Source organism: Mustela erminea, chromosome 7, assembly GCF_009829155.1.
Source record: "Mustela erminea isolate mMusErm1 chromosome 7, mMusErm1.Pri, whole genome shotgun sequence".
Lineage (NCBI taxonomy): Eukaryota > Metazoa > Chordata > Mammalia > Carnivora > Mustelidae > Mustela > Mustela erminea.
The window spans coordinates 48,131,579-48,159,290 of record NC_045620.1 but is presented as its reverse complement, the minus strand read 5'-3'; the positions used below and the strand labels follow the sequence as shown (position 1 = coordinate 48,159,290).

At 42.1% G+C, this 27,712-nt stretch overlaps 1 protein-coding gene across 2 annotated transcripts in view; it reads left to right on the top strand.

Annotated features, from left to right (window-relative positions):
- The first annotated feature begins 207 nt into the window (after positions 1-207).
- NAPB (NSF attachment protein beta) overlaps positions 208-27,712 on the top strand; it is a 49,919-nt gene continuing 22,414 nt past the window's right edge. Inside the window, exons 1-5 of one of the 2 annotated variants that reach the window (XM_032351576.1) lie at positions 208-393; positions 17,312-17,391; positions 20,052-20,168; positions 22,027-22,073; positions 22,239-22,316. In XM_032351576.1, the coding sequence (XP_032207467.1) occupies positions 296-393; positions 17,312-17,391; positions 20,052-20,168; positions 22,027-22,073; positions 22,239-22,316 (420 nt within the window). In that variant the 5' untranslated portion in view covers positions 208-295. Of the gene's footprint in view, positions 394-17,311; positions 17,392-20,051; positions 20,169-22,026; positions 22,074-22,238; positions 22,317-27,712 lie in introns of those variants that run through there. The other variant, XM_032351577.1, reaches the window with a different exon arrangement.

Genomic DNA, 27,712 nt, shown 5'->3' with positions numbered 1-27,712 from the left:
AAGATTAAAGTTCACCTTGGACTAAGACCCCTACGGAGAGTCACGCCTCTCGCCCCGAAATCCCTGGCGCTGGCAGTCTGCAAGCTCTGATCCCCACCCCGCCCCGCTCTGCGGCCTTCTGGGAAATGTAGTTAACGCCTCACACATCTCCGCCTTCAGGACCGGACCCGGCACTACAAGTCCCGATAGGCCTTGCGCGCCTCGCCGGCGCTCCCCGCCTCTGCGAGAGGAGGGCGAAGGCGCGGAAGGCGCGTCGGAACCGGCTGAGGAGGTTGTGGTGGCTGCAGCGGGCGACATGGACAACGCGGGGAAGGAGCGTGAGGCAGTGCAGCTGATGGCGGAGGCCGAGAAGCGAGTCAAGGCCTCCCACTCCTTCCTCCGAGGGCTGTTTGGGTGAGCACCAGACTGCGAGTGCCCTGAGGGGGGGGTCTCCCGTCGCGGGCCCCCTCCCCAGCCAGTTGCCCCCTTGCGTGTCCTGTTGAATCCCCTCTCTCCCCTGAGACGCCTGTGGGTCCTCATTTCCCCTGCATCTTCCGGACAGCTCCTAAGCCTTAGGGCATCCTTGAAGCACCCCCTCCAAGAATGCCCCGGTGGCTCTCAGAACCCCCGCCCTCCCTCCAGAGATGCCCTTGGGTCCCCAGACCTCACCCCCGTACCTCCTGGAACCTCCAGAATCTTTCGGGGTCCCTCAGCCCCCACACCGTCCAGACAGCCCCTGGGGTCCCCAGAGGGCCCCCATGCCCTCCACGCCCCCACCTGCCGGGTGTTATCCTTGCGTTGGTGGGGGGGTGCCCCACCGTCTCACCTGGAGGGTGCTGTCGCCGCGGCTGCGGGACACATTTGTTCATTTCGCCATGGTTGAAGCTGCATCTCTAGGAGACCGGTGTTGGTGGGAGGCCAGCCCAGGAGGAGCCGGAGGGGCAGGTCCGGGGACACCCCCGCCCCCCCCCCCCGCCCCGGCGCCTGACCCTTGCATCTGGGCGCATCTGGCTGAGCGGTGGGCCCCGCGGAGCAGCAGACTGGCGTGGCGCCCCCATTCCAGAGATCGTCTGCGGGTTTGCCTTGCGCCAAGTAGATATTTAATAAACGTTCGTTGGAGAACGAGTACGTTTCCTCAGCGTAGTATTTTTACTTCAGCAGAGATTGATGGGTTTGCCAGGGCCTGCTGTTTGATTAAGGATAACGCAGCTCCTGTCTAAGTAGGTGTCTTTTGGGAATCCCGTTAATTTTCTGTAATTCTCCCATGTTCTCCTAGGGAAGGTCTTAAATTCAGACTTAGCAAAAAGCAGAGCTTGCACTGACAGTTCTGGGCGGTTAAATATGTGAATGATTCAGCTATTTAGGATTAGAGAGGCTGAAATTTCCTTGTGGTTTTTGTTGTTGTTTTTCTTTTTGAAAGTGAAAGATCTGCCGAGCAAGAGCATATTTTTATTTTTGAGAAGGACCAGTACTTAATCGTTGCATTATTAGACAGGTTTATTTCTGCTCTGAATTCAGTTTGGAATCTGTTTGTTTTACCACCAGGATTCTTTTGATTATAATAAAACACTACCATTGATACATCCCCAGGAAATGCTTAGACGCAGCTTTCATGCAGAGCACTGTAGTAGGATGGAAAGATGCGTAAAGGTAAGGGTTCCTATCTGCAGGAACCTCTCAAAGGGCATTTATCCTAGCTGGTTTCTAAATTTCTCATAGGATTTGTAGTTCCAAACATAGCAATTAATCACAAGTCCCCTCCTTTAAAAGTTACCCAGATATACAGTGATACTTAAGAAACACTGTTCCCCCTTTAAAAGTTACCCCGATATATGCTGTTACTTAAGGAGCACTACCTAATACTTGATGCTAACACCAAACAATAGCTCCTTTCTGTGATTCACAGCACATTTAAAATATATTCATATAAAATTTAATGTCCTAGCACCTCCTGCCTAGAGGTGATCTTAATGTCACAGAAGATTTCAAGTCAGAATGTACTTCCCTGGAAGAGAATCTATAATTGGCAGAGTAAAACATTACAGCACTTGATACTGGTCTCAGGGGAACCCTTCTTTTTGTGAAGAGGTGTCGTGTTTATTGTTTTTATGAAACTAGGCCAAGTCTTGAGCCAGTAATCCTAAAAGGATTTTAAAAAGGCTTTTATTTATAAACAAGCGTCTGTTTTCTCCTTGATTGTTGATCACCTGTTTCATTGACAGAAGGTATAGGAAGACTTTATTTAACCTTCGCCCTTTACAGTCAGTTTGCACAAAAGTAACTTCATCCTAGGCCTGGATATGGCAGGCCAGTTGATTGTCTTAGCTTTTGGATGGCGCAGGGGGCGGGGGTGGCAAGGTATTTAGCCTTTCTGTGCATTAGTTTCGTCTGTTATAAAAAGGGATAATAATAATATATCTTACAGTGAGGGTTGAGTGAGTTTATGCTTGTAAAACATTTAGAACCATTGGAGATGTGATTATGAAATATTAATTAGCATATTCATAAAAATTGTCAGCCACTACTTACCGAGGAAGCAAAGAGCCAGACAGATTAGGTGACTGCCAGAATTTCAGAGCCAAAGACCTTGAGGACTAGGTCTTTGGTCTTTTAATTAAAGATTTGAAAGAGCTTTGTACCATTTAAGTTTATTTATCCTATGGGGGACTGTGTTATTTTCAGTGAATGTTGGCTCCAGGAAAGTTTAGGGAAGAAGAGTGCTCAGGGTTCTATGAGTTTTAATGGTATATAATTATTTGAAGCCGAAAACCAGGCCTAGTTTCTCTGTCAGTACCAATAGGAAGACTGATTCTGTATCAGTTTTAGATGTTTAGAATCTTCCAATATATTTGGCATCATTTGTACCTCTCCTCATCCTTCTAGGCTGGAGCACATGTTAGTCCACCCTGCCACCCTTCCTTTGATATAGAAATTTTCCATCTACTTGTTATCCTTTCTTGAAACCACAGTGTAGTCCATCTCCCAGTGTCAGACTCCTGAATTCACTGAACATACATAACTGATGTGTATCATGAGTATCATCCAAGCCCAATGTAGTTAAGAGCTGACCAGTTAGTGCTTTAAAGGGAGCAGGTGATGCTGTTCTAAAGACATTGGCCGCCATTAGAAGGTGCTCAGCATATTGTAGAGTACTTTGTATGGACTCCTTCTCATAATCCAAACTGCAGATTAAAATGTATTAGGAGCTTAACTTCTTCACCCCCTGTTTATCCACCACCCACACAGGTTTTATGGCAATACTGTATTCTCTGTACTATTCTTTTTCTCTTCTTTGTTGCTTTCAGTAAGGTTAGTTGAAAATACACATTGTATATTCCTAAGGAAAGGTCAGTCATGTATTCTGTGTAAAAGGCACAAGTCCCATTCTTGTCTCCAAGATGTTAGCGAACCACTGAGGGATGCCACCATCACAAAATACCTATTATGCATGTTCTGCTTTTCTCCTTGACTGCCAGTTTAGAAAGTCGTGTGTTTTTATAGCTGTAGTATTGAATTAAAATTTACTATTTCTGAAGAGCTTAGCACAGTATAGCAAAACTACCACCAAAAGAGCAGTGTTTTCATTTCATTTTTTCCCAGGGACGAGCTATGGAATTTTGTAGTTAATTTCAAATTCAATTATAGAATCTTAATGAACTGCCAGTAAGATCTTAAACTGGCCTGAGTGTGACGTAGTTTTGAATTGCTAAGGTCTCTCTTACTGTCTTTTCCTTGTTAATAGGAGGCCAGATTGGGGATAGCCTGCACAGTGCACATCACAGAGAATGGCTGCTTAAGAATGACAATTGGAAGATGTTCTGCATGGCTAATGCTGTCTTTCGCTTTGGGTTGTTGCCCAGCCATAAAGCTTGTAAAGAGCCATGAATTTGGCAGTGTCAAATTTAATGAAAGACCCTATTGGGTTATCTTGATGCTATTGAGTCTGTAATTTCTTAGCTATTTTTGAAAATTGGGAATATTTCGGGGCACCTGGGTGGCTCACTGGGTTAAGCCTGCCTTTGGCTCAGGTCATGATCTCAGGGTCCTGGGATCCAGCCCTGCATCTGGCTCTCTGCTCAGCAGGGGGCCTACCCCACCTCACCCCCACCCTGCACCCCCTGCCTCTTTGTCTGCTTGTGATCTGTCAAATAAATAAAATCTGTTAAAAAAAAAAAAAGAAAAAAGAAAATTACTATTTTCTTAAATTTTTATTTCTTAAATATTGTAGGCCATTAATTATGAGTATTCTTCACTCAGCCTTATTTCTACAAAGTCTGTTTTTAAGTTTTGCCAAAATGTGGTAAGGACATATGATAGCATTTGTAAAGCATTAGGGGCACCTGGATGGCTCATTCAGTTAAGCAACCAACTCTTGGTTTTGGCTCAGGTCATGATCTCAGGGTGGTGGGATTGAGGCCTGAGTCAGGCTCCTTGCTGAGTGTGGAACCTGCTTGAGATTTTCTTCTTCTCTCTCCCACTGTCCCTCCCCACCACTCCTCTTTTTACAAAAGGGGGGGGGTTGGTTTTGTTTTCTAGTTTTAGTGCCAAGTTATAGTTTGTGTATCAAATGATAAAATCGTTCTAGATTGGCCTATATTGTTTGCATTTGCAGTGTTCACCTCTGTTCTCTCATTGTTGTGAGCTCTGTGAGGTACACTTGTTTAGAAGAGGTAGGGAGGACCCATGGTGGTGTGTAGCTCCAGAATGTAAGCTCCTGGGGAGTCTGTCCTCTGTCATTGCTCTCACCCCACACCTCACTCGACCTGTGTCATGCAGTAGGCACTTAGTGGATATTGGTGGAGAGAATGTGTGAATCCTCCTATCATGCTGATTTTTTTTCTCTTTAGTTTTCAAGAGCAAAGGCAACAAAGTGAAGGGGAGTTCATGTCACTTCCTTCTATGTTTTACTTAAATATGTGTTTATTATAAATGTAGTAGCTTCTACATATGTGAGAAAAATGCAAGGACTATGGTAAAGTTCCAATTAAAAAGTAAAGTATTCCCTGAGTCTCCTCTCTCCTAAAGAAGAATGATACTCCCAAGAAGTAATGATTTTTAATTTCCTTTTAATTTTTCTGATGATTACCACTGTAATTCTAAATAATTTTGGAATACTTCTACTTCCTGATTTACTAATTTTAGACAATATCTATTGACTCTGCTAAAAATGATGAATAGTTGCATGGCCTTGTATTTTCTCTTACCTCTTGATTTTATTTAGTTAACTGTCAATCTCTGAATATTAATGTTTATATATGAATAACATTTAAATTGTAATTCTAGTTTTAATTTTAAAAAATTTTTTTTAATTTTTAAAATTTTTTAAATTATAATTTTACAATTTAATTTTTTAAATTAAATTGTAGTTCTACTTTTAATTCTTTTTTCCAATGGTTCCCTGTTTCTGTGAGTTACGTAGTGGCCATGAGTAGGTTGTCCAAGCTGGGATATTTTCGAGCTGCCAGGAAGATGGGTGTCTGTCCATCCAGCCAGGACACAGAATCATCCAAGTTCTAGGATACTTTGCAATCTGTTCTTATGCTTCACTTTGTGTTCATTTGATTAGATGGTAAGATCAGTAAAGCTTTTGTACCTTTAAAGCATTTTCAGTGACTAACACTTAGGGTTCATCTCTTTAATCTTAAGCCTTTTCAGAATAGCTTTATTTTTGTTGTATCTCTCTTATTGAGCACACAGTTGGCTTTTGTTTTATGAGCAAATCTAAAAACCTTCAGTCCATTTACATTGTTTGTATGACTGGTATATAATTGGTTTTTAAATCTGTCATCCTGCTTTGTTATATTTATTATGTCTTTGTATTGATTATGTATGATGCTTTTATTTTCTTTCTTCAGGTGATCTCTCTCTCTTTTTTTTTTTTTTAAGATTTTATTTATTTATTTATTTATTTGACAGAGAGGAAATGCTAGAAGTAGAATTTCAGAATGCTAACCATTTCTGTATTTAAATGGACTTACAAGTAATGGTAATTTAATTATAATTGAAATAACTAACAGATCATTACTTTATTGCTTAAAGTGCATATTCATGATAAGGAAATCTCTGTCAACTTGTTTTAATGAGTGTTTTCATTAAATATTGAAGAGTTATATTTTAAAAAAGATTTTATTTGAGACGGAGAGAGAGAGCATGAGGGGTGGGGAGGGGCAGAGGATGAGGGAGAAGCAGACTCCCTTGCTGAGCAAAGAGCCAGACTTGGGGCTTGATTCAAGGATTCTGAGATCATTACCTGAGCTGAAGGCAGACTCTTAACCAATTGAGCCACCAGGTGTCCCAAGCTTACATTTTGAAGGCCTCTTTAGTATCTGTGGAGACAAACATGATTTTTCTCCTTAGTTACTAATATGTTAATGGATGTCCTCATATTAAACTGCTCTGGCATTCCTTGAATAACCCCTCTGGATTATGATATAATTTTTATTTTTTTAATGTGCTATTCGATTCTGTTTTTAATTCTTTTCTTTTGAATTATTTTCTTTATGGTTCTTTTGTGTATAGCCCATCAGGTTGATGTATCAGTGTTACAGGTGCCTCATAAAAATAATGTAGAGATTTTCCTTTTAATCTCATGCTATGGTTTTGAAGGTTTAAGTGAACCCTCAAACGGACTTTTTTTTATGTTCTTCAGTTCAGTAGTTTCTTCCCTCTGTCACTTCTGTGTTTTTGCATTTACCCTTCTTTCTTGATTCTTTCTATCTTTTTCCTCCAAACAACTAATATTTTTGACTTATGGGTTTTATTATTTTCCTGTTTTCTGCTTTTACCTCGATTGCTTTCTTCCATTTTTCCCTCTGGCTTTTTTGGGGTGAATGGAAGATGGTGTTTTTTTTCACTATTTTCATTATTGTATTTATATGGATCCGAATATTCATGGATGAATTTTCCTTTAAAACTGTATTAATGTTTTTAAATTGTATCCCCCCCATCTTGATATATAGTGTTTTTTGTTATAATTTGTTTCCTCTTTAGCCCAAGGGTTTATGGGTTGTGTTCGAGGTGGAGGTGCTTTGATTTCTAGTTTTCTTTCATTATAATCAGAGAACTTACTGAGGTTTTCTTTGCCCCTGATATATGATTGGTATTTATGAATGGCCCTTGCACACTTGCAAAGAAGGCAGATGTTCTCTTATTGGAGTATATGCCTGGATAGAGATCCCTGAGATCTAGATATTGATTATGTTGTCAGGCCTTTCACATCTGTGTTTATTTGTTGGCCACTTGACTTTCTTGAACCAAAAGGGGTCCGGTCAGATCTCCTTTTATAAATGCATTTCTGTCTGTCTTGCATTTCTTGTAGTTTCTGGTTTATAAAGGTGGCTATTTATATTTTGGTAAGTAGATATTCACAATTAATATAATTTTGTTATGAATTGTATCTTTAGCATTAGCAAGTGAATTTCATTCTTTCATTTGGTATTTTTGAGCTCAAATTCTGCCTTGTCTAATACTGGAGTAGCAGTCCTTGCTTTTTTATTATTTGCATTTGCCTGCTTGAGGACCGTATTATGTAAAAGGATTATACATTCGGCCTGCTGCCATGTGACCTGTGCTGCCTGGCTCTGGGCACTTCCCTTCCCCATTGAGTCTTCTCTGGCCCATGACTGACTTTGAGGGAGTGTGTGGAAGGGGGATGCACACTCTACTTGAGCAGAATCTGCAGGGGTCATCCCTTGCCCTGGTTTAAAAAAAAAAAAAAAAGAAAGGGAAAAAAAAAAAAGAGTACTCCAGATAGGGCTACATGCCAGAATAGAGAGAAGACACATGGAGAAAGAACAAGCACAACTGGCCTGCAGTTATAGGTAAACTGAGTGAGAGAGAAGCCTTTGAAGATTTGAGGGTTATTTGTTGTTGCAACAAATTAAAGTTGGTAGATGTATGTGGTATACTTGCGACGATCTCCTTAATCTTAAGCCTTTTCAGAATAGCTTTATTTTAATTGTATCTCTCCTATTGAGCACAGAGTTGGCTTTTATTTTATTTTATTTTTTAAAGATTTTATTTATTTATTTGACATAGAGAAATCACAAGTAGATGGAGAGGCAGGCAGAGAGAGAGAGGGAAGCAGGCTCCCTGCTGAGCAGAGAGCCCAATGCGGGACTCGATCCCAGGACCCTGAGATCATGACCTGAGCCAAAGGCAGCGGCTTAACCCACTGAGCCACCCAGGCACCCTTGGCTTTTATTTTATGAGCAAATCTAAAAACCTTCAGTCCATTTACATTGTTTGTATGACTGGTATATAATTGGTTTTTAAATCTGTCATCCTGCTTTGTTATATTTGTCTTTGTATTGATTATGTATGATGCTTTCATTTTCTTTCTTCAGGTGATCTCTTTTTTTTTTTTTTTAAGATTTTATTTATTTATTTATTTGATAGAGAGAGAGAGAGAGAGAGAGAGAGAGGAGAGCAAGGGAAAGAACATGTGCAAAAAGTGGGAGAGGGAGAGAAGCAGGCTCCCTGCCCAGCAGGAAGCCAGATGACAGTCTTGACTCCAGGACTCTGGGATCTTGACCCAAGCTGAGCTAAAGGCAGACACCCAACAACTGAGCCACCCAGGCACCCCCATGTGATCTCTTTTCTGTGCATTTTTTTGGGGGGGGGAATTTTGTATTTTTGTTCTACTGGTAACCTTTATACTATGAATCTTTTTTAATGTCCTTAGCTCTGGTAGGCATTTAGTATTTGTTTGATGTGAAAAACACCCTTTACCTATGTGCCAGTCCCTGAGGTTGTTCTAACTTTTTCCCTCTGTCCAGCGTATGTGTGTGGAAGGACAGGGTTCAGTTATTTGTACTTTTTTGGAACAGATGTCTCCATTTTATTTTTCTACCCTGTCTCTACATTTTTTCTCTTCTCTTTGATCTGTAGTAAAACATATTCAATGCCCCCACCACCAGCCTTTTCACTGATGTTCCTTAGTCATCCCCATAGTTGGAAGCCAATATGGTATTCCTTAAGTCCTTGCTTCCATCAGTAGTACTTATTTGTTGACTTGGCTGACTGTGTGATCTTTTCTTCCCTTGAGTTTCTTCAAAAATGTTGTTCCCCTGTCAACTTGCTTTGTAGGTTGTCTTGCTTTGTATGTTGGTGCTGAAGTCTAAATCAAGCTAACCTGATTTTCTTAATTTTGTAAGTGACTTTGCCTGGAAGCCTAAAGATTTTCTTGATTTATAAAATCTGATAGTCTTGAGGTGCCTGGGTGCCTCAGTGGCTTAACCCTCTGCCTTTGGCTCAGGTCATGATCTCAGGGTCCTGGGATAGAGCCCCACATCCGCACATCCGACTCTCTGCTCAGTGGGGAGCCTGCTTCCCACCCCCACCCCTGCCTCTCTGCCTACTTGTGATCTCTCTCTCTGTCAAATAAATTAGTAAAGTCTTTTTAAAAAATCTTTAAAAAAAATCTAATAGTGTTACTAGATGTGTTTCACTGGGTCAGTTTTCCTAGTACATGATGGACCCTTTCAGTATTTAGATTCACATCTTATTTTGTTTATATAAAATTTTCTGAAATTAGATTTTTAAATATTATTTCAATATTTTCTTTTGTTTTACTCCTATTTTCAGATACTACGTTTATCCTATCACTTTTTCTTGAATCCATTTTCTTCCCTTATTTCACTTCCATGCTCTTGGCTGTTTTCATTTTTCTCCTCAGTGTTAATAGAATTTGTTCTCCCCATAGGTATGTTCTAGATAAGACTTTACTTCTGAGATGACTTGGTCTTTTTCTTTCTTTTCTTCTAGAATTTGAAATAGGAGTTCATGGTCTTATTTTTTGTGTACATGTAGGGAAGAAGAACTTTACCTTTGTTCTCTACTCTCCTAGGTTCTCCAGACAGACTAACAAGAAAAAGTAGTTATTGAACACAGGTAGCAATGAGTAACTCAGAGGGGTAATTAGAACTGGGCTTATAGCGCCTAACAAAGAACGAGGTATTTATAGAGAAGTGTCAGGACAAAAGGTTTTAGTCTTCTAAGGAGGCAAACTGGAAAACAAAGGAGTAAAGTTTGTTTGTGCAGGCTCATTTCTGTATGAACTTTCCATCTGCTTCATGACCATAAAACTTTCCCAAGAGAGGGGATTATGGCAGTCCTCATTTCTTAGAAATTTCTGTGTTTAGTCAAATGGGGAAGCTCTTAGAAGGTGTCTTTCTGGATCTGCTATTCTCATTTTCCTCCAGCTCAAAATAATCTTTATGCCAAAGTGGTGTATTTTGGGGTGGCATATTCTGGTCCCCTGCATGCTCTTGCATTCTGAGTTTTAAGTTTCTGGCCTGTGATGTAGTTTCATATCTATAAATGTTTGTTTAATAATCTTTAAATTATATGGAATTGTTTTTGTCTGCTTTGTGGTAGTTTGGGGGAACATTTTTGTCAGTTGCAAAGGTTTTATTCTTAATTCTTACATGGTAGCTTTGTATGGTTGCTGCTTGCCTTCTTCTGTTTAGAGTGTCTTGGATTTTCTTGGGATCATAATAGCATGTGTTTCTGTAATGGGAGATGAAGGGTTTGGGTGCTTTCACAGGTTTCTTTCTTAATTTAAATCCTCTCTTCCATAGATATCGTTAAGGACTTTTTTTTTTTATTGAAAAGTGTTAGGGAGGAGTGCTAGGGGTGTGGTGTGACTCTTGGTACTGCGATACTCCTTCGTTTCACAGGACTCTTAGTTTATTTCTATCACTGGTTTTCTTTCCTTTCACTACCAAGCTTCCATGGAGCTGCCTCTGCCTCTCCCAGAAGCCAGTTCTTCTGGAGGCCACCACCTCTAGCCACATTTTCTTTGCATTTCCCTAGTTCTAGCGCTCTAGTGGCTGTGATGTTGTGATGTAATAAGAAATGTATATTTGTTCTTCATCCTTGGTTCCTGGCACAGAACTTGTAAAGCACTTGTGGGATCCTCAGTGATAAGAGTGAGAGAAGGATCTTCTGTATCATAATAAACCCCTTTCAACATTACTAAAGTTTTTGCTAATGAGGTGACTGTTGTTGGGGCCCTAGGTGGCTTCAGAATGAGGGCTGGTCCTCAGAGGAGCCAACCATATAGTTAGAGGGTTGGAACTTTCAGCCCCACCCCCAAACCTTCCCAGGAGAGAAGAAGGGTTGGGGATTGAATTGATCACCAGTGGTCAGTGATTTAATTAGTCATGCCTATGTAGTGAAGAATCTTCCCAGAACCCTAAATGGTGGGTTCAGAGAGCTTCTGCGGTGGTGAACATATGGAGGTATTGGGAGGTGGTGCCCCTGGAGAGGGTATGGATGCTCCTTGTACTCCTTCCAATATACCTTGCCCTGTGCATCTCTTCCATTAGCTGTTTCTGAGTTACATCGTTTGTGATCTTAAGAAAATGTTTTCCTGAGTTCTGTGAGTTCTTGAAAATTAATCATATTTGAGGAGGGGGTTGTGGGAACTCCTCATTTTTAGCCAAGTTAGAGATGTGAGTACCTTGAGGACCCATTACTTGAGAATGTTGTCTGAAGTAGGGGCAGTCTTGTGGGACTGGCCCCTTATCATGTTGGGTTTTCATTGACTCTGGGTAGTGTCACAGTTGAATTGAATTGTAAGACACCTAGTTGGTGCCTGCAGAGAACTGGAGAATTAGATGTGGAAAACCCACATGTTTGGTGTCAGAAGTGTTGTGAGTAGGGAAATAGCGTTTCTGTTAATGGAGATATTTTAAACAGAGTTTGAATTTTTCTCTCCTTTCTGGATACTTTTTGTGTTTGCTTTTTAGTTTGGATGATAAATGGGAAAACTTCCAAAAAAATGTAATGTGGGTAATTTCTTCCACGCAGATCCTGAATGGTCAGCATTGTTACTGAGACCTGTGTGCCAGGCCCTGTTCTGGTTTCTGTCCCTAGGGTCAGCCTAAGGGCTAAAGTAATGTTGCTCAAAGATAGTGAAAGTAAGGAGCTGTCCTCGTTGGTGAGGTCTTCTCCCACGGGTCCCAGGCATTCGGAAAAGTTATCCCTGTTTGCAGTCCTCTGATGTAGTTTGACATCCATTCAAGATACTTCGATTATGATAGAGTTGAATTTTGTCTCTAGTTCTGCTTTCACACCGAAACAGCACTGTCAGTGTCATTTTTTATATTTCTTCTCTGCTACTCTGTGATTTTAGAAGCAACTTTGCTTCTCCCTCAGTAGTTGCCTCCTTTTCTTTTGGGTACATCTCATTGTGTGTGCTGTTAGTCCCCATGATGCTACTTTAACGCCCCCCTCTTCTCACCCACAGTCCTAGAAGAGCATGTACTATGATTGCCAGTGTTTTGTAGTACTCCAAAAATAGTTCTTATTCAGGATGAGGAAAAATCAAGACTTTAGATTATTTGAGGATTAATTCGTTTTTAAAAAATCAATGACTGATCTGCGTTTAGATGTTATGGGAGTTCATTGAAATAATGGGCTGTAGTTTCCTAGGCTGGATTCTCCTCCCCGTGCCCCCCAGCATCTGAATCGGAACAGACAGGGTGGGATTGTGAAGAGAGGGAGGGACTTGCAGGCTGGGCTCAAGGTACAGCTCTGTGGTTCACTGGCTCCTGGTGGGACATGTTGGGGCTCTCACCATGTTTCTTCAGTGGAACATGGGAGGTGGGATGGGCACTCAGATCTTTTCCAAGCACTGAAGTTAAATATTTTTTCCTCGGTACTCTGATCTCTTCATGGGTGAGAACATTTTTTTTTTCTTAGTGTTTTCTGACACTGATCTCAGTGAGTGTCTCCTGAATAAGCAGTGTCAAGAAGGGAAGGGAGTCCGCCTTGCCCCTGGAATCGAGAGTTGGTGGAGTCAACTGAGGCTGCATGGGTGGGATAGTGATGGTGGTGGTAGAGGTGATGGTGGTGGCAGTGGTGGTTCTTAGGGCTGGTCAGTTTCCTTTTGTAGTGCAGAAGGCGTTTTCTTCAAACGTCTGGTAGCATAATCTCCCCAAATAGTTAAGTATGGCTCAGTTTAGCTTCTCTTAATGTCAGTTTAGTGCCCTGTACTTATATTTATATCACTTTATAATGTAGATTCCCTCTTAGAACTTAATTCTCTTTTCAAGGATCTTATACCTCACTTATGGAGGCTTTGAATAATAACCATTTGAATTATTTGAACATAAGTTCTGAGTATCTGTCCTTAAAATTCAGAAACATTAACTTTCACATGAATAGAACACAGTAGGCATTTGGAATGATTTCAGAAGTACATTTCTTCATAAATTGTTAAAGTTATGTTTTGTTTATGACAAGTGAGTTTTTCTAGTGCTTATAAAATGAGTATACTTCTCAAGATTCTATTTTAGGAGAGGGGAGTGTTTTAGTTTTTATAAAAATATATTCATTATTTTTATAATGATCACTGAACATGACATCAGGTTCAGCGCCACCACATGACCTTGGGTGAGCCATTGACCTCCATATACTGTTTTGTTTTTTCTTTTTTTAGTTTTATTTAGTTATTTGAAAGAGAGCACAAGCAGAATAAGAAGGAGAAGCAGGCTCCCCACTAAGCAGGGAGCCTGACGAGGGGCTCAATCCTAAAACCAGGGCTCAATCCCAAGACCCCTAGATCATGACCTGAGCCAGGCATCTGCAGATAGAATTTTCTCTTCTGTCAAATGGATTTAGCATCTTTCACTGTGGTTGTAATAATGATGGAAATGACATAACATATGTGGAAATATCCAGCATAAAACCTAGCATAATGTAGGCGTTCTATTATTCCTAGCTGAATCTGTCTCCAAAAATAATAGGGTAAAGTACATTTTAATTAAGCTAGTTTTATTTGGAAACCTTTAATAAGAATGATTGAACTATAATTACAGTGTAAGATTCCTGGTACACTTTAGAAAAATAAGACAAGAAAGTGGTAAGCCTTTGCTAGCTCCAGGGAATTATGGACGGCTAAGATAAAAAACTTAGGAATTTTCCATTGGGGTAATTAGCTAATTGTTTTATTGTTGTTTTAATATATAAGGGTGTGATTGAAAGAAAGCTTTGCTAATTCTGACAATATATTTTTGGTGTGGCTTGTCGCCATCCTGTCATTCACTGTGTGACATAGCCCCCAAAGGTTTTATTTTTTTTTCTTTTTTTGTGTGTGGGGTGAGGAAGAGAGTGGTACAGCTTTATATATAATAAGTACTGTATAATTCATCCATTTAAAGTGTCCAGTTCAATAGTTTTTACCATAGTCACAAAGCTGTGCATCCATCATAATCCAATTTTAGAACATTCTCATTGCCACCAAAAGAAACTCTACTCTCCTTGCTCCTGCCCATTTTTCTCCCAAACTCTAGGCAACCCACTAATCTGTTTTCTGTCTCTATAGATTTGCTTACTCTGAAATGATATCTTATAATATGCTCATGGCTTCTTTCATTTAACATAATGCTCTCAAGGCTTATCCGCATTAGAGCTTTAGAGTACTTCATTTCTTTTTATTGTCCAATATTCCATTGTGTGCATATACCACATTTTTTTATCTTCTCATCAGTTGATGGACATTTAGGTTGTTCCCACTTTTGGGCAGTTATGAATAATGCTAGGGTGAATGTATACAAGTTTTTGTATGGGCATAGTCTTTTCATTTCTCTTGGGTGTGTACCACTGGGTCATATAGTAACTCTACGTTTAACCTTTTGAGCAACTGGGGCGCCTGGGTGGCTCAGTGGGTTAAAGCCTCTGCTTTTGGCCCAGGGCATGATCCCAGGGTCCTGGGATCGAGCCCCATCTGGCTCTCTGCTCAGCAGGGAGCCTGCTTTCCTTCCTCTCTCTCTGCCTGCCTCTCTGCCTACTTGTGATCTCTGTCAAATAAATTTTTTAAAAAGAAAAAAAAAAACTTCCTCGGAAGTATGATTTGAGCAACTAACTAAATGTGGCTGCAGCATTTTACATTTGTACCAACAGTATAGGAGGGTTATAATTTCTTTACATCCTCCCTAACATTTGTTATTATCTGTCTTTTGATTCTAGCCATCCTAACAGGTGTGAAATGGGATATCATTTGTGGTTTTGATTTGCATTTCCCTGATTACTAATGATGTTGAATAACTTTTCATGTGCTTATTGGCTGTTTGTGTATCTTCTTTGAGGAAATGTCTAATCAGATCCTTTGCCTATTTTTTTTAAATTATTAAGTCATTTCTTTTTTTTTATTGAGTTGTAAGAGTTCATTACACATTCCAGATATAAGTCCCTTCCTTAGCAGACAGGCATGTCCCTTATTTGTACAAATATGCCCCCAAAAAAGTCTTTATGCCTTAGTACCTGCACATAATTATAATAATCATCTTGATTGAGTACGGACTCTGGGTTAAGCCCTGCAGCGGCCACTATATATGGATTATTTCCATTGATCTTTATAATGACCCACAAGTAGATATTCTGCTATCTGCTGTTTACACATGCAAAAACTTGAGGCCCAGAGAAGTAGTTACCGCCTAAGGTGTGAGTCACACTGGAGTCAGTGTACTGCACCGGAGGTGTACTGACACAGAATTGTCTATGTCCCTCTGCTAGAGCTCAGACTCTCTTTGAGTTTCTGATATATGCATATGTGCTCACTGTTGTTCATATTGTGCCCACTCTCCAAGGGTCAGCCTTGATCTCCCCTTTCTCTTAGTCCTTTTGTCCTTAAACCACTCTGAATTCTTCACTGCATATGGTGTTTTATCTTCATTCTTTGGTTATTTATGTTTATAGTATAGATAGACAAGGTAGAGAAACATCATTTATAAAAGGGTCTTCGTTTAGCTTAGGAAGAACGAAGGCTGAATTAGAAAACTCTGGTGCAAGTTACAGAGGATTATTTTTGCCTTTGTGTAAGAGGACATGTCTGACAGCTAAAGCTGTCCCTCAGTGGAATCAGCTGCCTAGGGGAGAACTTTCCATAACAGTATGTATTCAAGCAGCAGTTTTTAAATTTTTCTTAGGATGTTATAAAATGCATTTCCACATGGGTTGATGGTCTGAACACTGAGGCCCTTCCATGATGGAGAACAGCTTGTCTCCTGCCAGAGGTGATAATGTTGCAGTCAAAAAGCATGGCTTCAGGCTTTTGTTTTTGTTTTTTTTCGTTTGTTTGTTTTTAAAGTCTGGATAAACATAGTGCTAAACTCTTAAAAAACAGGGTAAAAAATGTCTTTAATCTTCAAATTTTAATCTTATGCAAGTATTGTACTTCTTGGGGCGCCTGGGTGGCTCAGTGGGTTAAGCCTCTGCCTTCGGCTCAGGTCATGATCTCAGGGTCCTGAGATCGAGCCCCACATAGGGCTCTCTGCTCAGCAGGGAGCCTGCTTCCCACTCTCTGCCTGCCTCTCTGCCTACTTGTGATCTCTCTCTCTCTCTGTCAAATAAATAAATAAAATCTTTAAAAAATATATATTGTACTTCTTATTTCTCCAATTGACCTAAAACTTCAATTTCTATACATGGAAAACTCTGATTAAAAACTCTGGCTCTAGAGCGTATCATGCTTAGCGAAATAAGTGAAGCAGAGAAAGACAACTATCATATGATCTCCCTGATGTGAGGAAGTGGTGATGCAACATGGGGGCTTAAGTGGGTAGGAGAAGAATCAATGAAACAAGATGGGATTGGGAGGGAGACAAACCATAAGTGACTCTTAATCTCACAAAACAAACTGAGGGTTGCTGGAGGGAGGGGGGTTGGGAGAAGGGGGGTGGAGTTATGGACATTGGGGAGGGTATGTGCTTTGGTGAGTGCTGTGAAGTGTGTAAACCTGGCGATTCACAGACCTGTACCCCTGGGGATAAAAATATATGTTTGTAAAAAAATAAAAAATTAAAAAAAAAAAAAAAACAACTCTGGTTCTAGGGCGCCTGGGTGGCTCAGTGGGTTAAAGCTTCTGCCTTTGGCTCAGGTCATGGTCTCGGTCCTGGGATGGAGCCCCACATAGGGCTGTCTGGTCAGCGGGGACCCTGCTTCCTCCTCTCTCTGTCTGCTTCTCTGCCTACTTGTGATCTCCGTCTGTCAAATAAATAAATAAAATCTTAAAAAAAAAAAAAGACCTCTGGCTCTGAGATGAGTCTGTATTTGAGTCTCAGTCTGAGACTCAGTCTGAGACTCTGTATTTGAGTCTCAGTTCTGTGGCATCCTTGGGGTATTTACTTTACTTTTGTATGCCTCAGTTTCCTCATTTAGAAGACAGGAATAATAAGTGTGTACCCTTTGGGCAAGCAGCTAAGATTCTTTACTTGTCTGGCGCATAGTAAATGCTCATTAAATGCTTATTATTTGAGGGAGGGAGAGTTAGAGATGTGGATGGTTGCTGTAGGAAAACTTAACCTCATTTTTAAATTTTTCTCAGAGGAAACACAAAAATAGAAGAGGCTTGTGAAATGTATACCAGAGCTGCAAATATGTTCAAGATGGCTAAAAATTGGAGTGGTATGTATACATTTTTTTGTTTTTTTGTTTGTTTGTTTGTTTGTTTTTGCTTTTCAGGCAGATAACTTTAAAATCATCTTGAAGGAAGAAATAGCTGTCTGCATTCCTCCTGTCTCACCTCCCTGGCTGAGACAGGTGTGCTTGCTGGAATAACTGGTGTGGCCACCGTGGCCTGGAAGAAAAGAACCTTGATCTAAGTGAACAAAGCCTGTTTTTTTGTTTGTTTGTTTTTTTACCTAAACATTGGTTGAGAATTTCTCACTGTGGGAGGAGCTCTGTGGTAGCTGATTGAGGTTACATTGAGAAATGTGACAGTAAGAGTGTTATTTCTATAAACTCCAACAGATTTATTGTTACTTTTTAACATAATGCTTTCTATCCAGTGAAATTACACGTAACAAAATCAATTCCAAAATAGTGGAATTATTTTATTGGTCTGAGAAAAGATGACTCTTTCTAACAGTGATTTGAGAATCAAACTTGTCCCCTACTATAAAAAAGGGGCTTGTTATGTCTCTGTGATAGGATCTTTCTGTAATGAAAATGGAGCCAGCCTTCAGCTAGAACAGGGACTGGGTCTGTAGTCCTGGCTTGCACCTGCTACATGATCTAAAGTAGGGATGTTGCCCTCTACACAAATCTTTTCCCATCTGCTTTTTTCCCCTAGCTTTATTGAGATATAATGAACTATAATATTGTATAAGCTTAGGGTGTAACTGTGTTGATTTACCCATTAAGGCTGACACTTTAAAAGCATTTCAGTATAGAAATATAAGAATCTGAATGAATGGCCCTTTCTGAGTAAAATTCACTTATCGATTCAGTTTTAGCTTAAAAGGATATGTTATGTTTTCAAAATGTACTTACACCTGAATTATAATATATTGAAAACTGTAGAGGAGAAAAGAGCATTGTCTCACCATTTGTATCTTTTGTATCGTATAAAGGTATAATCCAAGGAATGATTTGCATGTACTGATGAGATTGGCCATTGTATGCATAACAGGAGCCAATCTGTTAGAAGCATTTTACTTGGGAGGCCCAAGGTATTACTGTACTCTACTGAGGCAGAGCCCATCAGAGCTGCCATTCAGTTAGCTGCTACCACATGTGCTTGCCTACTCCCCTGGCAGCCCCTCCTGTGGGACCGCCAACCCCATGATTCACCAGTTTAAGGGTTAAAGCATGGTGGGCAAGGGTTCCCCAGTCTCACTCAGTGGGGGACCACTTCCTCTCTGATTGCTCAGACTGATGTCTGAGATTTTCAACACTGCCTGGGCACTCTTTTTCTCTGGCCAGAGCCAGAGTTGAGCCTGGGCAGACTGGATCGGGAGTCCGTACTGATTCTTTTCTTTTCCCTCAGGTGGAAGTCCAGAAGCCTGAGTAGGAACTGTGTGGTTACCTCTGGAAGAGGAGTCAGAATAAGGGATGATAGCCAAAGCTTTGTGGAATTGAATGCTTTATTTCTTAATACCAGCAATGGGTTTTTTTGGTGTCTGTCACGATTTTTGAAATGACTAACAATATTTTTTTAAGTACCAAAAGGTCTTCTGATGTTCGTCATCATGTTTTTTCTAGTGAAGGGATCTCTTTCCCTTCTATTCCTATAAGTGCTGACTTCCCTATTCCAGACCTCACTGAGCTGTGACCCCACAGGCCTTGTGCTTCCCAGTCTGTGGTGGTTCTCTCTGAGCCAAGAACTTCATGACACTGGGGTCTCATCCTTGTCCAGGTTCCTGGTGCTGGCATTAAGGCATTAAAGCCTTCCAGAATTGTCCCCATAGCATTTTCAGCCTTCACCTCCCCTGCCTGCTGTGTTCATCCCTCCTGCAGGTAGCGTGGGCTTATCAGTGGCCTCTGTTCTGAGGTTTTTCTTGCCTTCAAGCATTTATTCCTTGTTCATGTGACTCCTGTGGCTAGGCATTCCTTCCCTCCTTCTTTTCTGCCACTCCAGAATTTACAGTCCCTGATCAAAACCTTTTTGAAAAAATTCTTTGCGTAAACCTTTCACATTATGTCTTGTCCCAGCAGAAACCCGGACCGCACCTAACCAAACCCACCCATCATCCCACAAGGAATGTGCAAGTTTTCACACTAACTGGGAGAAAAAAACATGTTAAACCTCATATGAAGTTCAGTCAGATTTTGTTATAACTTAAGAAACTTTGAGTTTTGAAATTGTGGGCCTAATTTTCACTCTTTGAGATACTTACTTTGTCCGAGAAGGTTCCATCAGCGCTTTCTTCAACAATGACAGCCAAGTCCATTGGGCGCTGTGAGAAAAAAGATGAGCAAATAAGTATTCCTGACCTCAGTGTTTTACCTTTCTTCAAACACCTGTAGCTTGATGCCCTGGTCAGTGTTTAATATATGCTGGAGTTGAACGGGACTGGCTCTGGTACTAAATGGAGACCTGTTACTCAGGTGCCACTTGGAGGTTTCCTGGGGCTGAGAGATACTTTTGTCATTGTTCAACTTGGTTCAGGTTTCTTTACACATATCTGAGTTGCACTTGACCACATTTACATGTGCTTTTGACTGAAATGCTGCTTTTCAGTGACAAGGAACTTTTCCAGGAGTAGGTCCAGTACTTAAGAGCACAGACCACCCTGGGAACACCTGTTCCTCTGTGATTAATTGTAGTGACCTGTCTTCTTCAGCTGCAGGAAATGCATTTTGTCAGGCAGCCAAGCTCCATATGCAGCTTCAGAGCAAGCATGATTCTGCCACCAGCTTTGTGGATGCTGGCAATGCTTACAAGAAGGCAGACCCTCAAGGTAAGATGCACCTCCATCTCTGTGACTAGAACCATGGGGTCAATGTCAGGGACCTTTCTCACAGGATATGCTGCTCAACCTTGGAGTCCTGGGAAAAATAAATTTTTGTGCTTTGGGATGATAGACATTTTAGTAATTTTAGGGATTTTTCCATAATTATTTTGAGGTTTTATGAGGAGAAATTATGTTCAATTTGTCCTGGCTATTTAGTTGACAGCACTGTTTTCTTAAATGCCATTTAACTTTATGAATATATTATTACTCAGTAAAGAAAAAGAATGGTCCCTCACTCCTAAATATAAGTGCATTTTAAGATCCAGTTAATGGGAGATTATAATATCTGATAGGTAAAAACAACTTATTCACCCAATATTCACCTGGCTTTTTGAGGAATATTTTTCAAAGTACTGGTTTTGAAGAAAGAATGAACTTGTATATTTAAAGTGGCAAAATTTTGCAAATATTATTTCTTTTCTAGTTAAGAGTATAAACTCAGTGATTAAAAGTACTAACTTCTTCCTATAGCACATGCACTAGTAGCTGTGGAGTCTCATTTTTCTCTTTTAGCAGTGCATTTTAACAGAGAAATCCCAACTTTTATTATGAATATATAATTGAGAATGAAGCTGCTTCCAGGGCTTTTGTATAAAGATTAATCACATTCTATTTCCACATGTTAAAAACTGGACATGGCCTAAATGAACAGCACGGATAGAATGGTAAAATTATAATGCATCAGTATTCTAGAATATGATGCAGGCATTAATAAAGTCCCTGGATTAAGAGCTTCTTCAATGAGCGTCAATATCTACATGGTAACCAAAGAACCTCATGAGAATTGAGATCTCAAATTTATGAAGAAAGGTGTGCACATAGAAATGCATCCAGAAAACACTGGAAGAAAAGTGGATCATAATACTAGCAGTGGGTTTGAGTGGCATCGTGGGTAGGTTATTTTTCTGTATTTTTAAAGATACAATAAACCACATTTCTTAATATAGCGTGGGAGGAAGTTGCTTTTAATTTTGTTAATCTGTGCACCTTTCTAATGCTTCAGTCAGGCCTTTTCTCTTTGCTGCCTCCTTTAAAGCAAAAGCAATAAATTTGGAGCTGTCCCCCATATGTCAGCCTTATAAAGACCACCATTTTGTGACAGGAAATTTGTTGGCTCAGTGTTTCAGAAAATGAATAGAATTTATTAGCTGTATCACTAGATTTTTTTTTCTTCCTTTTGGCATATATCGGTACACCAAAAATTAGCGTCTTTTAATGTTGTATGAAATGTTGACTTTGAGTTGTTTGAACAGGTATTTCAAAGTGCTTTTGATTTTGGCTGCATGAAGAATCAAATCTATTGAAATGATCTTCCTTATGAAGGACTGTCTTCTATAATTCATATATATTATATATATATAATTCATATGAATTATATATATAAATTCTAGAAGACATATATATGTACCCATATATATATATATAACATATATATATGATATCATTTGAGGAATGTTTTTACATTTATATTTTAGCAACTAAAGCTGATCAGTGTTGATGACAGCCCACATGGTTTTGTCTGCTTTTTAATGTAGTCTTGGCCCTGGCTGGGGTCTTCACTGTCAAGTTGAGGGTACTGAGCCAGTCCCAGGCCAGCTGCAGTTACACCTGCTGGGAACTGACCATACTGAGGGGTCTGGCCTTGTGTGTGATTTCTGCTTGATTTTTACTAACTCACCTGCCCACCGTCCACAGCAAATGCAACCTCTTTAACATTCTAGTAACAGCCAGGAAGATAGGCTCCCCAGAACCCTCTTTGACTGAATGGATTTTTCATTGTTTTTCTTAAATGCCTTCGCTTCAGAGGCTATCAACTGCTTAAATGCAGCCATCGACATTTACACAGACATGGTAAGACACTGCCTTGCTTGAGCGGCTATGGGGTGGAATCCTGGAGATGGCTTACAGTTGTACTTTTGTCGTTGTTTTTTGCTTTCCAAAGGGATTGACATTCAAAATGGTAAAAGCAGGACGTAACTCTGTATTTTTGTTTGTTTTTTTTTTTTTTAACCCCAGGGAAGGTTTACAATCGCAGCCAAGCACCACATCACCATTGCGGAGATCTATGAGACCGAACTGGTAGACATTGAGAAGGTAAGCTGGGCACAGTTCCTCCACAGCTGGGTACGAGGCAGGTGGATGACATGACTCAGGGAGCTCTCTCCCAGAGTTAAGTGGTACAGCGCCATTGAGATGGCTTCATATGGAGGGTGGGTGGCCTGACAGACTGAAGACTAGATGGGCCTCTGTTGGGGTGAGCGCGTGGCCCCTGAGAGCCGGGTAAGGTTTACCAGGCCTTCCTGTTATCTCTGCTCTGGGTGACTCATGTCAGGAGGGTGGTGTCAGCAGAAGTCTTTCTCTTGGTCACCAAGGCCTCTGTGGCCCTGTGAAGGAAGCTTTAGGACTGCAGGCGTCTTCACACCTTTATATTCAGGCCCTGACCTGGAGGAGGAAGGGAGCTGAATGCCAGCTTGGCCACACCTGGTCTGGTTTGCTGAGCTCTGATTTATAGTAGCAAAAGAAGAGAGGCAGGAGAAAATGCTCACTGAGCACCACTGTTTCCCAGGCTCTGTTCTTGCTTGCATGGTGTGGATTTAACTGCTTTCCAGTTTTACAACACAGAGGTCCCCTGATGGGTGTGGGAGTTCGGACTTGGAAGGACTGCACTGCCTAGAACCACTTAGGTTGGAACCAGCGGAGCTGAGGCAAAGCTGGCCCCAGCACACAGCTTCCTCCTGTTTCATACTGTCTTCTCACAGGAGATGGCTGGCAGGGCTCAAGGTCAAGAGGAAGACATTTGTCAGACTCCAGAGGCTGCCACAGTTCTGGAGACAGATGTTTGTGTAACACTGTCCTAAGTACTATAGAAGGAAGACAGGAGGTGTGAGTGAGAAGGACAAACAGTAGTGGAATCCATTGGTTGTTTTTGCCAGGCTGATGAGCACCATGCATGCTCTTAGGAGTACAGCTGTGTCCTATCTGAATAGTCAGAGCACTCCTTGAGCCTGCTGTGGCATCAGACAGGCGTCCCTCTTCCTCTCTTTTGTCTCAGGGTTTCTCTCAACCTCTGGCACAGGTGCCTAATGGTGCCTCCTCTTCTCCCCGCCCTCTAGTGTGGGGCACCCAGGGTTGACTCCTTGTCTTCCCTCGCTCCACATTGCTCCCTTAGTACTCTTTGTGCACTCAGCATCATAGCTTTACAGATCATCTGTATGCCAGTGGCTTGAAAGTCCATCTGCAGTCTGCATCTCTTTACACCTCAGATTCTACCCTCCTGTCTGTGACCATCAACCTCCAACCCAGTGTGTCTGAGTCAGAATTCTGATACCCCACCATGATGTTCCCCTCCAAACCATAGGCATCCTTGCCTTCTCCTTTGCTGTACTTCCAGCCTACAGGCGATTTCTCTGATGGTGTCCTCCATGCTCCCACGTCTGGGCACCTCTCACTCAGCCTTGTTGTCAGCTTTCCCTAGATCTCTGCAAGGAGCCTCCAAACTGGCTTCCCTTCTTTTCCTGCTTGAGCTCTGAGTCCTGGGCATAGGGTCCTCATCACCCCTTCTTTTGGATTCACCCTCTTCTGCTTCTGTGCATTTTCTTAGGGAAAGGGGGCTTTATACTGACAAATAGCATGTTGACCAAAATTCTAGGGGACCATCAAGAGGGTAGGTGTAATATGTTAGCAAGTTAGGAAGATGGACACTGTTGTCAACATAAGAAATTTCTTCCTGATACGAAATGGTAATTTCATATATATTATACTGGTTTTGATACTGTGAATAATAGTGACCCTCTACCCCAGTGTAAGGATTGCCAGAGCAATCCTTGTCAAAAATACATCAAATTGTGTCTCTACTGCTTACAACCTGATGTTGCCTCCCCTTCACCCAGAGGAATAGCCTTGGAGATGGACTCTGAGGCCCCACTGATCTGCCTCTTCACCCGTGTGCCTCTCTGAACTTTCCTCTTGCTCTGCCTCACCGTTCTCCCCCATGCTATACCATGCTGTGGCCACCATGGCCTCTTTGCTGATCTTCATACATGCCAGATGAGCTCCTATCTCAGGACCTTTGTGTCGCTCTCGCCAGCAAGAACGACCCGCAAACGTGATGAGGAGCAAACTTCTTTATTAGGGTTTCTATTAGCGTCTGACGTCTCAAGCAAATTCTGGCAATATATACATGTAGGCGGTCCAGCCCAGTTATCTAGTCACTGCCCTGTGCACTCAGTCTCCTCGTGAACCCTTATGTAACCACAGAGGGCTCTATTGTTCTCAAGCAGTAATCATGCATTTCTCTCTTGGCTCCTGGTGCTGTTCATGTGTTAGCCACGAGCGCACCCATACCCTACCTAGCCAATCATTCTCATTTCCTCAATCTTCAGGCATTTTCGTCTACATGACTCCTTGCATCTGCTGGATGGCTCTCCACAGCTCCCCCTTTTTTATTTGTTTATATGGCAGGGATCGTGCCTGTCTTAGGTTGCCAATCCTCAGCACACAGGCTTACCCGTCATCGGGTACTCCCCCTGGTCGAGGAGCCCCTGTCTTAGGTTGCTATGGTGAGGGATCAGTCTTACCCGTCTCTGGCTACCGATCCAGCATACTAAGCCATATTTGGGGGGAGGTACCAGCCTCCAGAGCCATCATGGCTTAGACCAAAGCCCGTTGCTATAGCCGCTGTTGTCGCGCAATTCCACAGATGCATATTAGAAGGAGTACTTGAGCCAGAATCATCAACATGATCAGGGCTCTTATGCCTGCCCAGGTTTTGAGGAATGAGACTGATTGTTATGACATACTAACCCAATTGCTGACGGAGTCAAGAGATACTTGAGTGGCATTCAAGGTGGTACTTTGAGCCTATTGCGAGTGATTAACTGGTGGTTACGTACAATAGCTCTCACCTTATAAATTTCTGCGAATATAATTTTAAGTACACAAGGCAAGAGGCACATGAAAAGAATGATTACCACTAGTACTCCTACAATTGTTCCTACAACATACCATGCATGCGTCAGAGAAGGGAAGTGAGAGAATAAAGAGCTCACAAAGCTTTAAGCGTCAGTAACAAACATGAGTTAGGGTGAGAAGATTGCACTCTATGCTAAGCCATTTGAAGAAGGGCTTGAGGCTGGGCAGTCTCTTGTCTCGACCACAGTTGAACCGGCTCCGCCTTCATGGGAACTGGCTGCAGGACAGTCATCGTCGCTATCATCACCATCACCAGCATCCTCCACAGGTTCCACGGCCACCAGCCTGGTGAGGCGTTCCGGCACCCAGAGTGGAGCAGGCGCATCCTGTGGAAAAATACAAAGGGAACCTCGGTGCCATCTAAGCACCGGGTCGGGTTTGGATAATTGGCCTTGCAAGTCTCCTGCCCCTCTCAGAGTCTTCCAAGCCCTGAGGGTCGCCGTGGCTATCTGTTGATACACCGCAGGGGGGTATGTACTCTGCACTTGGGCCCCGAGATATGGCCCTGTGCCCGTCAGCATTTCCAAATTCCATTGCGGGTTACCTGCGGCTGCATTTCTCCGTGCCGTGTCCAGACAATTGTCCTGATTTTGGATTTTCCATTCTAGATATTGTCCTCCACTTAATACCGCCCTGGTCAGGTTGGCCCAATCCTCGGGAGCGAGGTAGAGTGCTCCCAGCGACTCCACAAGGGAGACCGTAAAGGCTGCTTGGGGCCCATAGCTGCTAACTGCCTCCTTCAGTTGCTTCACCAACTTAAAATCTAGTGGCTGGTGGTACCTCTGATGATTCTGATCTTCTAACACTGGAAAAAAACCTTTCCCCGGGCCAAGGACCTCTCTCCAATTCTCCGCGGCGCAGCCCGAACAATAGCACGTCTTGGTGCAGCTGGGCTTATAAGGTGGGGGCCACTCGTGGGGCGGCGCTGTGGGGCTAGAATGCGGAAGCGGCGTAACTTTCGTTTTTAATTTCGATTGTGCCACAACTGCGGCTTCCGCCCCTGCTCTCAGCTGCGCCATTACTTCTCCCTGCACCCTTAACTCTCCTAATACCTTTTGCAATTCCGCCTCTTTATCCTCAAGTCGTTGCCTCATGGCTTCCAAATCTGTCTGGAGACCGGGAGATTCCTCCTTCTTGTTGTTTGCCTCTATCTTTCCTAGCTCCTGCAACTCGCTTTCTGACATCCCTTCTGAGCTTTCGCTTTCAAGGTCAGAGTCTCGGGAGGAGCCCGAGTCTCGGGAGGAGCCCTTACGGGATTCTTCTTTCACTTGCTCAAAAACTTCCCCTCCCTGTAGTACTGCTCGCTGCAGGGGCTCTCGGGGGGATTGCAAACATACTTTCACCAGGGACCACACGGCGAGAGTCCCCGGGGATGTAGAGGGACAGAGTTTTAAGTCCTCGCCCAGGTGTTCCCATTGTGGCACATTTAGGAGCCCTTCTTCTATAAACCAGGGGGCAATCTCTGCTACTTCTTTTAAAAAGGCCCTGGCTGTTTTTGCCTTTAAGGGGGTACCGTTCATCTTGAGAACGTCTTTTAGGGGATCTTCCATTCTACGTCTACTAAACTCGTTCCCCATCCTGAGGAAACTTTCACTTGTATTGTCCTAATCCTAGGAACTTTCCCTGTCACTCACTAGACAGAAATAGGTGCACTCCTTACCTTATCGTTGCTCTATCCCAATCTCCGTTTTGCGATGCGGACAGTTTCCCGGGTTGTCGGCACCAGTTGTCGCTCTCGCCAGCAAGAACGACCCGCAAACGTGATGAGGAGCAAACTTCTTTATTAGGGTTTCTATTAGCGTCTGACGTCTCAAGCAAATTCTGGCAATATATACATGTAGGCGGTCCAGCCCAGTTATCTAGTCACTGCCCTGTGCACTCAGTCTCCTCGTGAACCCTTATGTAACCACAGAGGGCTCTATTGTTCTCAAGCAGTAATCATGCATTTCTCTCTTGGCTCCTGGTGCTGTTCATGTGTTAGCCACGAGCGCACCCATACCCTACCTAGCCAATCATTCTCATTTCCTCAATCTTCAGGCATTTTCGTCTACATGACTCCTTGCATCTGCTGGATGGCTCTCCACACCTTTGTACTGCTGTTTCCTCTGTGGGGCTTTTCCACAGATGCCTACATGGCTAACTCCCACTTGTCCTTCAAATTTTTGCTCATTTGTTACCTTTTCCATGAGACTTATCATAACCACCTAGTTAAATTGGAACCCTGGCCTGTCACGAATACATACCCAGACACCTCCCCTACCTTAGCTTTTTCTTTTTTTTGCAGCACACTTATTGCCTTACATCATATGCTACAAATGCTTGCTCATCATTCCTGTTATTCATCATCTTTCCCTACACTAGAGTGGGTGCCTATATCTGCACAGAGCTTTGCCTCTTGTTTACTGATGTATCCCAAGAGCCCAGAACTCTGATGAATAAGCAGATAATGCACCCATCTCTGCCATAGCAGCATACTTACCAAAGCACATAGAATCTTGGTGTGGGGAGTTGTCTCTTAC